The 14,362-nt window shown below is 40.4% G+C and overlaps 1 protein-coding gene across 3 annotated transcripts in view; it reads right to left on the minus strand.

The window, feature by feature from the left end:
- LOC133623273 (uncharacterized) overlaps window positions 1-14,362 on the minus strand; it is a 31,167-nt gene that overhangs the window by 12,085 nt on the left and 4,720 nt on the right. For 2 of the 3 annotated variants that reach the window (XR_009817868.1, XM_061986424.2), the window contains exons 2-5: window positions 10,357-10,468; window positions 10,085-10,178; window positions 5,214-5,268; window positions 348-488 (exon numbers count right to left, since the gene is read on the minus strand). Coding sequence is in view for 2 of the 3 variants with exons in the window: in XM_061986424.2 (XP_061842408.1) it covers window positions 348-488; window positions 5,214-5,268; window positions 10,085-10,178; window positions 10,357-10,468 (402 nt within the window). In the remaining variant the exon portion in view is untranslated. Of the gene's footprint in view, window positions 1-347; window positions 489-5,213; window positions 5,269-7,210; window positions 7,271-10,084; window positions 10,179-10,356; window positions 10,469-14,362 lie in introns of those variants that run through there. The other variant, XM_061986425.1, reaches the window with a different exon arrangement.

Raw genomic sequence — 14,362 nt, forward strand, 5'->3', positions numbered from 1 at the left:
AGTCATATTTTTGGTTCATTTAATAGTTAAAACAAATTTACATTATTGCAATTAGTTGATAAAACATTGTCCTTTATAATTATAAAAGCTTTTTACAAAAATCTACTACTCTGCTTGCATGTCAGCAGACTGGGGTAGATTCTGCTGAAATCCTATGTATTGAATGAATAGAGAATTGTTTTGAATCGGAAAAATATCGTTTTTGAATCGAGAATCGCGTTGAATCGAAAAAATCGATTTATAATCGAATCGTGACCCAAGAATCGATATTGAATCGAATCGTGGGACACCCAAAGATTCGCAGCCCTAGTATATAGTGCCTGTGTGCCGCTATACAGAGGACTTACCGAACCATGTGATGGCGCTGTTAACATTAAAAGGGTAGATCATGTCCCCATCCACTAAGCCCGGTGTGTCCACGAAGGTCACAAGGCTGAACTTCTTCTGCTTGGAGGTGGATATCTCAGCAGATAGATAGTCCATAACACCTGTAATATAAAATACACAATTTGTGAGGCATGCAGAAGTAGGAAAATATCACATAAATTACGTGCAACAGAAGTATTCTTCAGAGATAAACAACAAGAGACAGGTGTGTGCCAAGTTCTGAATTAAATTGAGAATGTCACTCGAATTCCAATCTATTCTATGAATTTGAATAGAGGTGGCAAACAGAAAGTAGAATTGCAATTCGAATTCAAAATCAAAATTCAAGGAAGTCCCAATTAATATTGTTGGTGTATTCCAGAATAGTATATTCCATACATCCATCCATCTTCAACCGCTTATCTGGAATCGGGTCACGGGCACAACAGCTCCAGCAGAGACCCCCAGACTTCCCTCTCCAGAGCAACATTAGCGACTTCCTCCTGGGGAATCCCGAAGCGTTCCCAGGCCAGAGAGGAGATGTAATCCCCCCATCTGGTCCTTGGCCTGCCGCGGGGTCTCCTCCCAGTGGGACGTGCAACGAGGACCTACCTAGGGAGACGCTCGTGAGGCATCCACACGAGATGCCCGAACTGGCTCCTTTCCAAGCGAAGGAGCAGCGGCTCTACTCCGAGTCTCTCTCGAGTGACTGAACTTCTCACCCTATCTCTAAGGGAGATGCCAGCCACCCTTCTGAGGAAACTCATTTCGGCCGCTTGTATCCGCGATCTTATTCTTTCGGTCATGACCCACACTTCATGACCATAGGTGAGAGTAGGAATGTAGATAGCTCGGTAGACCGAGAACTTTGCCTTCTGGCTCAGCTATCGTTTCGTCACAACAGTGTGGCAGAGAGACTGCAATACTGCCCCAGCTGCTCCGATTCTAAAGCTGATTTTCTTCTCCATCTTTCCCTCACTCGTGAACAAGACCCCAAGATACTTAAACTCCTCCACCTGGGACAGAGTCTCGTCCTCTACCTGGACTGTACAATCCATCTGTTTCCTGCTGAGAACCATGGCCTCAGATTTGGAGATGCTGATCCTCATTCCAGCCACTGAACACTCGGCTGCGAACCGATCCAGTGAGAGCTGAAGGTCACGAAACGAAGGTGCCATCAGGACCACATCATCTGCAAACAGCAGTGACGCAACCTTTAGCCCCCCGAGACGTATACCCTCTCCGCCATGGCCACGACTCTGCCTAGAAATCCTGTCCATGAAAATCACAAACAGGATAGGTGACAGAGCGCAGCCCTGGCGGAGACCAACCCCCACTGGAAACGGATCCGATATTCCATACATGACTGGTACATATATTTTACCTCTCAGGGGGTGATCAAGGGTGATGGGTCAAATGCAGAGAATAATTTCGCCACACCGAGTGTGTGTGTGACAATCATTGGTACTTTAACTTTAACTTATAGAAATATTAATACTTGTACACATTACATTTTAATTACAGCAAATGAAGAAAAAAGATATGTTCTATAAATCAGATCATTTACTTTTATGAATTATAACTTTGAAATTGTGGAAAATAGTAGAAAAATACTTATTTGCTACAATGTTTTACTTCATCCAAGAACTCAAAATGGTTGCCAAACCCTTTCAGGACATTTGTTTGAAAGCCTCTCAATTGATAAATTTGATTAAATGAATTATTGCATTGACCAACATTTTGTCTCATTTCTTGTTCATTTTGAAGTGAAAAGAATATTACAAATGGGTACTCAAAATGGAGGGAACATGAGGTTAACTTTAGTGTTTGTAAACTAATTTAAGTAATTAAGCCAAAATCTTCCTGACACATGACAAATTATTTCTAGTACTTGGATAAAGGGAATTACTCTAAATGGCAATGACTTTCATTCCACTTCCTCCAGTTACAGTTGAAAATCCTCTGCAATGGAGAGAATTCCATTCAAATCAAATTATTGAAATACATTTTGCACAAGCCAGATAGGAAAAACTAAAGTAGTGTACATAAAAAAATAAGACAACTTCTTTGTATTTTTAAATGCATGCCATCTAGTTAAAAACAAGTATGGACAAAATCGGACAAAGCAAAACAAAACAACTACTCTAGTAATGAATTCATAGAGAAACATGGGTGATAATTTTAACACATACTGTACACGAATTTGCCAAGTCACAGTTCCCCCCCTTCCCCATCCCCTGGTGTGGAGAGGTCTGTTGTCATGGTTACACACAACAGCTCTTCAACTGGCAGCTTTAGCTTAGGACATAAAGCTAGCCAGTGAAGAACGACTGTGAGGCAACGCACTTTGAGATTTCAACACTTCCACCAGAACAGGACAACTATTGAGACCTACCCGCCGCATTCCCGCACGCCACTACTGACAAACCCACTCTCTTTCTTCAAACACAGACACACACACACGCACGCACACACACACGTACACACATGATGACACTGAGGGGTATTTTACAGAGCGTAGCAGGTGTCAGAAGGCAACACAAATCACATCCTTGTGCTGCACACAGTGGAGATGCTCAATGTGGAAGGAAAATTAGCATTCCCTTATGTTGCTCTCACATCAACAAGGCCAACATCAATGCAGCTATCAGACAGCACATAGCCAAGAGGTGTATTCTGCTAGGGATGCAACAATTATAGATTTTTTTACTGTACAATTATAGTCGGAGTAATAACCACAGCTACACATTTTAGGTATAGATTAATTTCACAACAAAAAAATTATAAAATCCCAGACACTAGCCATTTTGATGTTATTTATTACTGTCAGAAACAACAGTAATCTATTAATAACATTATAATAACAGTACAAAATAATAAATATAAACAAGTATTATTATTGTATTAGCTATAAGACTAAGATTAACTTTATTGATCCCGTGGAAAAATGTTTACTCATAAACTCAAGTGTTATTGTCATCAACTGTCATTAATGCCTTTTTGTCATTTTTAATAATCTATGTAATACTGTGTTAATAATAACTGGAATGCACATAATTCAATGCAATTGCATAGTGTGGTTATCCTACAAGCTATTTATGTTGTGTTAGTGTTTTACACTTGCTATATTAATTTACAATGCCTATCGTTTATTCAACACAAATTCATCTAACGTTAAATGTCACTGGATGAAGCCACTGACAGGAGAACCTGTTGCTGTTTGTTTACACTGAACTGACTCAACACTGAGGTACCTCACTGAGGTACCTGTTGTGAGTGACACTTCTATATTTAACTCTTTACCAAATCAATTCTTCAATAAGTAACTTGCCACTAACATAATTTAACTCAGTTATTATGTCTTACCTTTGCTATGCCGGGTAAAGCTGGGTGGTGATGCCACAAATGCTGCACCATATTGGATGTATTAGACACTTTAGCCGGTAATTTATTTCGGCATGTTTTGCAAATGAGTGAGCCACTGTCCTCAATTGTAATTTTTTAAGTACCCGAAATGTTATCACACTGCTGACTTTAGCTAATGTAGCATACTAGCGTCTCTCTTGATAAGTGCAAATAAGCGTGTGCACCGCTGGTGTAACTTTGTCTAGTTTGGTACATGTGTCGAAAATAACATAACATAATTTCCGCTTATAGTGAAGAGGACTGAAACACACAGTGTAGTGGGGCTTTTGCGATTAAATAACTGACTTTTATATTAACTGTTAATAGCAAAACTGGTTAATCGTTGCCTCCCTACATTCTGCACGAAGCTGTTCCTTTGACATATAAGACACTCGTGTCAAGGTAAGTCCAGAAGCCTAAAATATGGTTGACACTAATATAAAATATTGAATTGATTCCCACAGCAACACCTTAGAGAGCAGAATCTCGACAATTGGTGCTAAGTTTCCCGAAGTAGATCCTGCGTATGATCCTGTAATGACGAAGGGAAGATCACTTCTTAGAATTTAGAGAAAACCTTAAAAATCTGCTATTAAAACTCCTGAGATGACGACTAGTGATAAGACTTTAAAGGATATCCCACAACTGAATAATAAGCTGCCTTTTATGTAAGGAGCTATACAGCATTTCTGATGAGTCATCTTCAGTTTTTCTGCAAGGCGGACAAATGCCTCTTATAGAGCGTTTCCAAGCGGCGGCACCACGTTTAAAGTAAAAAAAAAAACACAAAAAAAGCATCCTTGTATTCCAGAGCCGATCCGGCGAGGTTCCGGGTCCACAGAAGCAGAGCTGTGCTGTCTCTAATGGCTCGGACATTTCTCGGCAGCTCCTCCTGCCTCCACCGCCCTGCTGTGACTCACACCATACTGCCAGCACCCAGTGAACCTTCATTCCCACTGCACAGGCATACATCAATGCACAGACTCCCCCTACCGCACCCCACCCCCCGGACATCTCTGCATCCCTGCCACTGCCTCCCCACGGCAGACACACCCAGACACGAGCAGCTTGTCATCCCCAGCCTCAAGACCACTGCCGATGCAGGAATAACAATTGTCTTAGAAGACTGATGCTAATCAGAGCGATTCCGTCATAATCATGTCAGGGACAAATAGTACTGATGTGCATTTGATGTCATTGGATGACTCAGGCATGATTGCGGTTTATACACGATTTACGAGGAAGCATTGTGTGACAAAAGACATACGCACTGATGAACTAATGTGATAAAAGTCTTTACTTTGCACAGTAAAATTAATTGTCTTTTTGTGTCTGTGACAATAAGTAATCACATATATTATCTTTAACAATGGACCACGTCAGAGCATGGTGCTAATGTGGGGATCCAAAATGAGCGGTTATCTTTATGGTAAAAGGCTTACCTTTGAACTCAAGGAGTGGTCTAAAATGGGGGTAGAGATGTAGTGTTGCATTCCCCTGTGAAAAAAGGAAGAGGAGGAGAGAATTGATACTTAGTAGTTTCCTCAGCAGCAAGTCTGCTCTCTTTAGAGTGCTTGCAATATAATGTACTCGTCTTTCTCTCTGAAATCAGAGCAGGAGAATATCTGCAGAGAATGTAGGTTCCTGCTTAGTCTGTGAGATTTTACAGAAAAACTATGTGATCGCCGTTGCCGATTAATGCATTTTATTGCCCAGCACAACTGCCGATCTCCTCTGGCTGACACTATTTATTTTTGGTCCGCCGGCTGACAAAGTAGCTAGCAATTAGGTATCTCCGCACACAGTGTGAAGCTGCTCCTCTAAGCTATTAATAATCACCTGTGTTACTGCATTTCTTTGTATCTTAAGTATCATTATCAAGTACCATTAACACTGGAGGACGAGGCTGAACATGTTACGTACAGAGGAAGAGAATAAGGAACTAGTTTAAACATTGTGTTGATAGTTTAACTGTCAATACTTCTCAACAAAAAATACATTGAAAAATTTACAGTTAATACATGTTATTGGTATCGGTATCGGCCATCTCACTCATTGATGATCAGTTTTGGAATCGGCAGCATAAAACCCTAATCAGAACATCCCTATTCCATGTAAAGAGACTGTTTGTGTGAATTAGGTATTTCTCAATGGGGATAGCAAACTGTTTAAACTAGTAACATTGTGGCGTCTGTCTCCTTTTATGGCCAAAATTTCCTATGATGTAGAACATCACGGAGAGAAGCAATAAGTAAGTTTAAAGAAGTCTCACTTAAGATGAAAAGTAGACTGGACAATAGTGTCTCTCGGATACCCATGGCAATGGCAGATTGATACATGGATTTATATTGAAGACGTAAAAGTCTGGTCAAATGTAAAAATTTAAAAAAGAAATGTGAGGAGCATGTCATTAAATGCAGCTGTTAAGGCTTGTCGTTTATGAAATGACCTCAGGATGCAGAAACGGCAGGTGAAGAGCTGGTAAAAGGTCCTCTTATTAGTGATAACTGCAGTAGCACCAGCTTGAACCACAGGTGATTAATAAAACTTCCAGCTCGGAATGAGAAAATCCAAAAACGTAAGGGACACAACCTAACTGCACAGTGACGTACGGAAGATAATGAACCAGTGTCTGGGTGCTATAAACCAAACTCATTAATCTGGAGCCTGATTGCCTAAGAGACAGGTGTGGAGAGTAGCGCCCGAAGCCAGGGGTGTTCAAAGTGAGGCCTGGGGCCTTTCTTGGCCAACAACTATTTTTATGGGCCCTTGACATGTTCTGAAATGTAAATGAATTCATTATGAATGAGATCTATTATATATAACTATGCTTGGGCATCGAACACCGATAGGAACCAGGACTAACATTCCAATTCTCATTGAACTGTTAACATTTTTTTCATTTAGATTCCGAGTTTCGATGCCCTACTTAAACAAATAGCCACTACCAACGAAGAAGAAATAGCCTCAATAAACAAAGAAGAAATAGCCGTCACCAACAAAGCAGAAATAACCACCGCCAACAAACAAGAAATAGCCGTCACTAACGAAGAAGAAATAGCTGCTGCTAACAAAGAAGAAATAACCGCCACCAATGAAGAAGAAATGGCTGGCACCAACAAAGAAGAACTAGTCGCCACTAACGAAAAAGAAACAGCTGCCACCTACAAAGAAGATATAGCCGCCACCAACAAAGAAGAAATAGCCGCCGTGAACAAAAAAAATAGCAAACGCCAACAAAGAACAAAAAGCGCCACCAACGAAGAAAAAAATAGCCACCAACTACGAAGAACAAATAGCTGCGGCCAATGAAGAAGAAATAACTGCCACCTACAAAAAATAGCTTTCGCCAACAAAGCAGAAAAAGCACCACCAACAAATATTAAATAGCCATCACCAACAAAGAAGAAATAACCCGCACCAACAAAGAAGAACTTACGAAAAAGAAGTAGCAGCCACCTTCAAAGAAGTAGCCGCCAACTACAGGCATTTAAGCACCCTTTGAGGAAAAAAAAGAGGAAAAATGACAAAGAAATAAGAATATTTCTATCGGCACAAAGCGCTGCCACGCATGTCCCGAAAGAACATTTTGAAAATCAAGACAGCATTTCCTGCAACAGGGTGCATTTCTACACTGTATTTGACCTTTAGATTCATTCTCATCTACCAACCTCTTTTGGCTCTTTTTGACACTTGGTTGTCCCATGTAATTTAGTGCAGAATAATTTTTTTTAAATAGACAATTTTCTAACATTATTATCATTGAACATGTCATGTAAAATTCTATAACATGCATGCAAAGACTCTATTCTGTAGCCACGCCCCCTCGGGTAATATACTTTCGATGTTGTGATCTCTGTTTACACCCGTCACGTCAAAAGTATACCTTCTCGCTGGCAACTAATAAATAACCTAGAACTACAACTGGTTCGGAACTAACAGTGTTCGGATTGTAATCATCCAAAAATGATTAGGAGCAAAGTAGAAAGCCGTCACCGTTGTGGCTCAGAGAGCGAACACCGGTGGCGATAAGTAAGCTAGCTCGATGACGCAACAAGCAAGCTTGTTTTGGTGCCCCTGATCATCTCCCTGTTCTGCAACTTAGTTCGGCGTTTAGGCAAGAGGAACAGCGAGTACCTGCACCTAGTGCCCCATTCGTCTTTGACGCACGGCACCGACCTTGTTCTTGTCCAACCAGTCAGAATCAGGTTAAGTAAAACAACATTCTATTAAATATGCTAACATTGAGGAATTTGAGGCAGCAAACAAATGATAAAAAATAAACACTCAACACAATATTGCAATAACATAAACACCAAAACGCCCCAAGAAAAGAAAAAGTAAGTAAGTATATAAATAAATTTGATAACATTGTTCTATAGTCTCTTTTGAATTATAGTTTGAGCTATTTCCATCAATCAGACCAGTCGATGTGAATATTTTTCCTACCTAGGTTAGCAGGTAATGAATTTCTATATTATTATTTAGTTTATTATTTTACAAGGGGACATTTTTGTCTACAGTAGTTAATATAGAGGCCATTTCATCCAAAAAGAACAGTGGTTAGCACTGTACTTTAAAGGAGAAATGCACAATAGTTGGAATTTTGCCTATCATTCACAATCCTTATGTAAGACAAGAACACAGGTTTTTTGGGGGGGGGGTTGCATTCTACGTCGTAAATAAACGTTGGCAAAGGTCAGCTAACAATGGAACAAATGGGAGTCGCTCTATTACGCCTATAAAGCGCTCTAAAAAACATCCAAACACCTCCATTAAGATTTTCTATACACGCTGTGAGTATATATGTAATGTAGTAACAGGCACATTCATAATGACGCAATATTTACGTATTTTAGTCAATTTAAGTATACGGTGGCGCATTCATTTCGAAGACGCATAACATTTGCTTTTTCCTTCAACAACAACACTGACTACTAGTCATGCAGACTTCATGAGAAAACAACTATAATAAAACTTACTTACTGTACAATATATTTTCTCACTGGGATGCTGACTGATGGGATGTTTATATCTTCCCGTTTAGATGAAGAATTAATTATAGGCCCCGTGAAGGGTTTAAAAAAAAAAGTGGTTGTAAATTGATCATCTTTTCGTGTCTTTTTCGCCAACTCCGATGCTGTCAATGTTTACCAACTTCTCAGTTTATGGCTACAGCTTTCTGCTATCCAAGCGAGAGGCATTATTTACAATATTTACAATCTAAAATTAACTTTAACCAGCTAACAGGCGATGTATCAGCACACCGGCTGACAATGTCAATAGAACAGCATAAGCTAGTTATCGCTCTGTGATCAATGTACTGCTAAAAAATAGATCCTTCATGTTAGCCCTTATAAAAACAATATCGCTAATACTTGGTTAATATTCAGATCTATAGGTCAATAGTGGAGCTTCCTTTGACTCCATTGTTAGCGGAAATTTATTCATAAGTTAGAATGCATTAAAAAAGACGTGTTCTTGTCTCTCATAAGGACTGTGATTGATAGGCAAAATTCCCAAAAAAGTACAGTTCCCATCAGAATCGAGAATGGTTAAGAACCCGAACGAGAAATCGGTATTGGAATTGTTTGAATAAAAACGATGCCAAACCCTACCAACAACGCTAACAACTATATTATACGTAGTTACTTACCTATAACACAAAGGCTAAGATAACAATTTTGTTTAATAGACCGTATTCTTTCATGTTTCTGTATGTAGACCATGATAGAAAAAGTTTAGAGTTCCTGCTCTGGAGTAGAGTAGAGTAGAGTAGAGTAGAGTAGGAAAAACAGAAGGGAATATAGCTCTTGATCGGAAATCAACACAAAATACAAGGAAAATGCAGGAAACAATGACATAATGTAGAAACTAAAGAAAATGTCATGATAGGGTGAAACCAATGACAGTTTAATGTACTATTACACATGTACAGGTAAGAATATTAAAAATTTACTTTAACCAGTCAGTTAATCAACATCTTATGGTGGCAATGGTTTGACAGTGGAACAAATTCGAGCTATTGTTATTATTTACTATGGGAAAAAAAACAATTTAAAATTGAAATGTAGATTGTTTCAACAAAGGTTCACTGTGTTTTTTTGTTTTAGTTACTCCTTGTATTTTGTGTGCGTGTATGTCTGTCTGTATGTGGCCACTGGTTGGCCCTAACATGCCAAAGGAGATGTGCTTGCAAACAAGCCAATAATGAATAGATCAACCTTCACAAGGGACATCCGAATTTCACACAAACACCAAACTGCATGGTAGCATTCCTTCCTACTTGAAAGTAGCATACACTTCTTCTTACCGTCAATGATTCTCTTTTACGCCCACTTGTGATGAATGTGAAGCCCTGCGTTTCAATGGCAACACCAGTTTTTTGGATATGCTCCTCAACATACCTAAAATGAGAGTGAATGCATCCGATATTCTCAATGATAGTGTAGCATTTTTTGAAGATACACAATGTTTTATACAGTCTATTGAATGTTATTCATGAAAAACAGAAGAAAAAAAGTATTGTATTGGAGAAATCAGATTAATATACGGCATGTAAACATTTTGACTGGATTATCGTACCAGTTGATGAAGGAGCTTTTTCCTGCAGAATGGTTCCCCATGATCATCACAATAATCTTCTTTCTGGGAGGAAGAAGGCGTACTCCTAGGCTGCTGGCAATCTTTACCAGGCCTAGATAATACACATCATACACATGTAGTAAACAGGTCATGTAAAACTTAGGGGTTTTGAATGCAAGCTGATTGATAAAACAGGTAATGAGAGAACATCTTGAACATGTTATTAACATATACAAAAACTTTCACAGTCGTGAGCTGGGATATGATTAAGCCCTGTACTGTATATGCAATGATTCACCCTAAACTTGAATGATGACATGAATTAATTTCTTGCTGCTTCTGATAATGTAACAACCCTAGGGGGGCAAATGATCGATTCTCTGATGCATCACGATTAGACTATGGACATGCTGAATTGATGGACAAATGTCCAAATATCGATTATTTACAAATGTTAAGTAAAGTAATACAGACGGTTCTAAAATGCAGATTCAGTACGGACACACAGAGGAGGCAGGAGAAGAGGAGAACATGCTAACCAAGGCGCGCTAAGCTATTTTGAATGTGAAGTAGCGGGCCAGCAACACTTTCAGCCATAGATACAGTATAATTGAGTAGATAGATGACACACGTCTTTGAGCCGCAGGTTTATAGCGATTACGGGCAACGTGTCGGAATATTCTGTGGTTTTAGAAGGCAAAGAAAATTAAATCTAATTAAATCAAATTAAATCTGCTTGCCAAGAAGGAACGTTTATTTATTTTATCACTTAGCAGACGTCCACAGTTCTCAGAAGTTTAGTCTATTTGCACTAACATCCAAAAACTGGGAATGATTCTGTAGCCAAAGGAGGAGTCCTTTATATATATAGTTAACAATTAAATATAACACCTTTATAACTTAATAAAAATATACAATATAATATTAATATGCAATATATTAAACATTCCTGAATATTGTATTTATAATAAAATTGTAGCTACTGAATCGTACTCGTAATTAAATTGTGAGATGCCCAAAATTTCCCACCTCAAGTAACAACAAACTTAGGTTTTGATGCAGATTTAACACATTTTAAAAATGTATTAAATTTATTCAACTTGAGTCCAGATTAAAAAAATATTGCATTTTCATTGTTTTACCCATTGTTTAGGCCATGGAAAACGACTTCCGGACGGCTTCGAAGCGATTCTGGACCACCATCCGCCGCCTCAGGAAGGGGAAGCAGTGCACTATCAACACCGTGTATGGTGAGGATGGTGTTCTGCTGACCTCGACTGCGGATGTTGTGGATCGGTGGAGGGAATACTTCGAAGACCTCCTCAATCCCACCAACACGTCTTCCTATGAGGAAGCAGTGCCTGGGGAATCTGTGGTGGGCTCTTCTATTTCTGGGGCTGAGGTTGCTGAGGTAGTTAAAAAGCTCCTCGGTGGCAAGGCCCCGGGGGTGGATGAGATCCGCCCGGAGTTCCTTAAGGCTCTGGATGCTGTGGGGCTGTCTTGGTTGACAAGACTCTGCAGCATCGCGTGGACATCAGGGGCGGTACTTCTGGATTGGCAGACCGGGGTGGTGGTTCCTCTCTTTAAGAAGGGGAACCGGAGGGTGTGTTCTAACTATCGTGGGATCACACTCCTCAGCCTTCCCGGTAAGGTCTATTCAGGTGTACTGGAGAGGAGGCTACGCCGGATAGTCGAACCTCGGATTCAGGAGGAACAGTGTGGTTTTCGTCCTGGTCGTGGAACTGTGGACCAGCTCTATACTCTCGGCAGGGTCCTTGAGGGTGCATGGGAGTTTGCCCAACCAGTCTACATGTGTTTTGTGGACTTGGAGAAGGCATTCGACCGTGTCCCTCGGGAATTCCTGTGGGGAGTGCTCAGAGAGTATGGGGTATCGGACTGTCTGATTTTGGCGGTCCGCTCCCTGTATGATCAGTGTCAGAGTTTGGTCCGCATTGCCGGCAGTAAGTCGGACACGTTTCCAGTGAGGGTTGGACTCCGCCAAGGCTGCCCTTTGTCACCGATTCTGTTCATAACTTTTATGGACAGAATTTCTAGGCGCAGTCAAGGCGTTGAGGGGATCTGGTTTGGTGGCTGCAGGATTAGGTCTCTGCTTTTTGCAGATGATGTGGTCCTGATGGCTTCATCTGGCCAGGATCTTCAGCTCTCGCTGGATCGGTTCGCAGCCGAGTGTGAAGCGACTGGGATGAGAATCAGCACCTCCAAGTCCGAGTCCATGGTTCTCGCCCGGAAAAGGGTGGAATGCCATCTTCGGGTTGGGGCGGAGACCCTGACCCAAGTGGAGGAGTTCAAGTACCTCGGAGTCTTGTTCACGAGTGAGGGAAGAGTGGATCGTGAGATCGACAGGCGGATCGGTGCGGCATCTTCAGTAATGCGGACGCTGTATCGATCCGTTGTGGTGAAGAAGGAGCTGAGCCGGAAGGCAAAGCTCTCAATTTACCGGTCGATCTACGTTCCCATCCTCACCTATGGTCATGAGCTTTGGGTTATGACTGAAAGGACAAGATCACGGGTACAAGCGGCCGAAATGAGTTTCCTCCGCCGGGTGGCAGGGCTCTCCCTTAGAGATAGGGTGAGAAGCTCTGTCATCCGGGGGGAGCTCAAAGTAAAGCCGCTGCTCCTCCACATCGAGAGGAGCCAGATGAGGTGGTTTGGGCATCTGGTCAGGATGCCACCCGATCGCCTCCCTCGGGAGGTGTTTAGGGCACGTCCGACCGGTAGGAGGCCACGGGGAAGACCCAGGACATGCTGGGAAGACTATGTCTCCAGGCTGGCCTGGGAACGCCTCGGGATCCCCCGGGAAGAGCTGGACGAAGTGGCTGGGGAGAGGGAAGTCTGGGCTTCCCTGCTTAGGCTGCTGCCCCCGCGACCCGACCTCGGATAAGCGGAAGAAGATGGATGGATGGATACCCTGTAAATGTAATTTAAAAAATATATATATATATATACCTGTATATATATATATATATATATATATATATATATATATATATATATATATATATATATATATATATAATTTTTTTTTTTTTTTTTTTATATAATAAATGTTGGTTGGCTGTTTTAAAAGATCAGGCATAAATATACATCAGATTAACAAAAATATGTATATTTTTGATACACTGTTCAATTTTTTTGCAGTGTCTCCGATGCTCTCTTTGACATAAATGTTGCCATTCACTCCCATTATACACATTTTTTAATCGCGCTGCCATTACACAATATAAACATGCATTTTATTAATTTCAGGTATTCATTTTTGGAAAAAAATGCAGTACTGCACATATACTATAGTCCACAGGTGTCAAACTCAAGGGCCGAGGGCCAGATCTGGCCCGCGACATCATTTTATCTGGTCCGCAAACACCTGGAAATGATGTGTCAACAAAGTACTTAATATTTTTTCACTAAATGTAATGGATTTTTTTCATTTTGATAGAAAAAATATATGTACTGCTTGAAATAGCATGCCTTTTAAACTTTAATAGTATCCATTGTTGCAACAAATATTACAGTATATTATAATACTTTCCAAACATTTTTGGTCTAAATAAAAATAAATACTTAAATATCTGCTTGACTTATGATTTTACAGCAAACTACCCATCAAATTAATAAAAATGACAATATATTTTACGGTGTTCTTTACAGCATATTAATTCATTGAAAAAAACTACTATTTTTTTGTGTTAAAATTCTGTTGACTGAGCTGCCATATTTTTACTGTAAAATCTTGTTTTTAACGGTGTAATACTGTAAATGGAAAAACGATACATTTGTTTTCACGGTAGAAAAACTGGCAGTTAAGTTACGCATCATCATGGCGCCGATGAAGGCTGCCTCGGTGCTCTTGTGCGCTCTGTTTTGTTTGTTTTTGTGCGTAAATTGTGTGTCCGGGTGCTCTTACACCCGCGAAGAGCTACTGAACATCAGATCCATCATCCCTATGGACTTATTACCGGTCAGCTTAGCGTCAGCTGCGGATTTG

The sequence above is a fragment of the Nerophis lumbriciformis genome, linkage group LG12, assembly GCF_033978685.3.
Source record: "Nerophis lumbriciformis linkage group LG12, RoL_Nlum_v2.1, whole genome shotgun sequence".
Lineage (NCBI taxonomy): Eukaryota > Metazoa > Chordata > Actinopteri > Syngnathiformes > Syngnathidae > Nerophis > Nerophis lumbriciformis.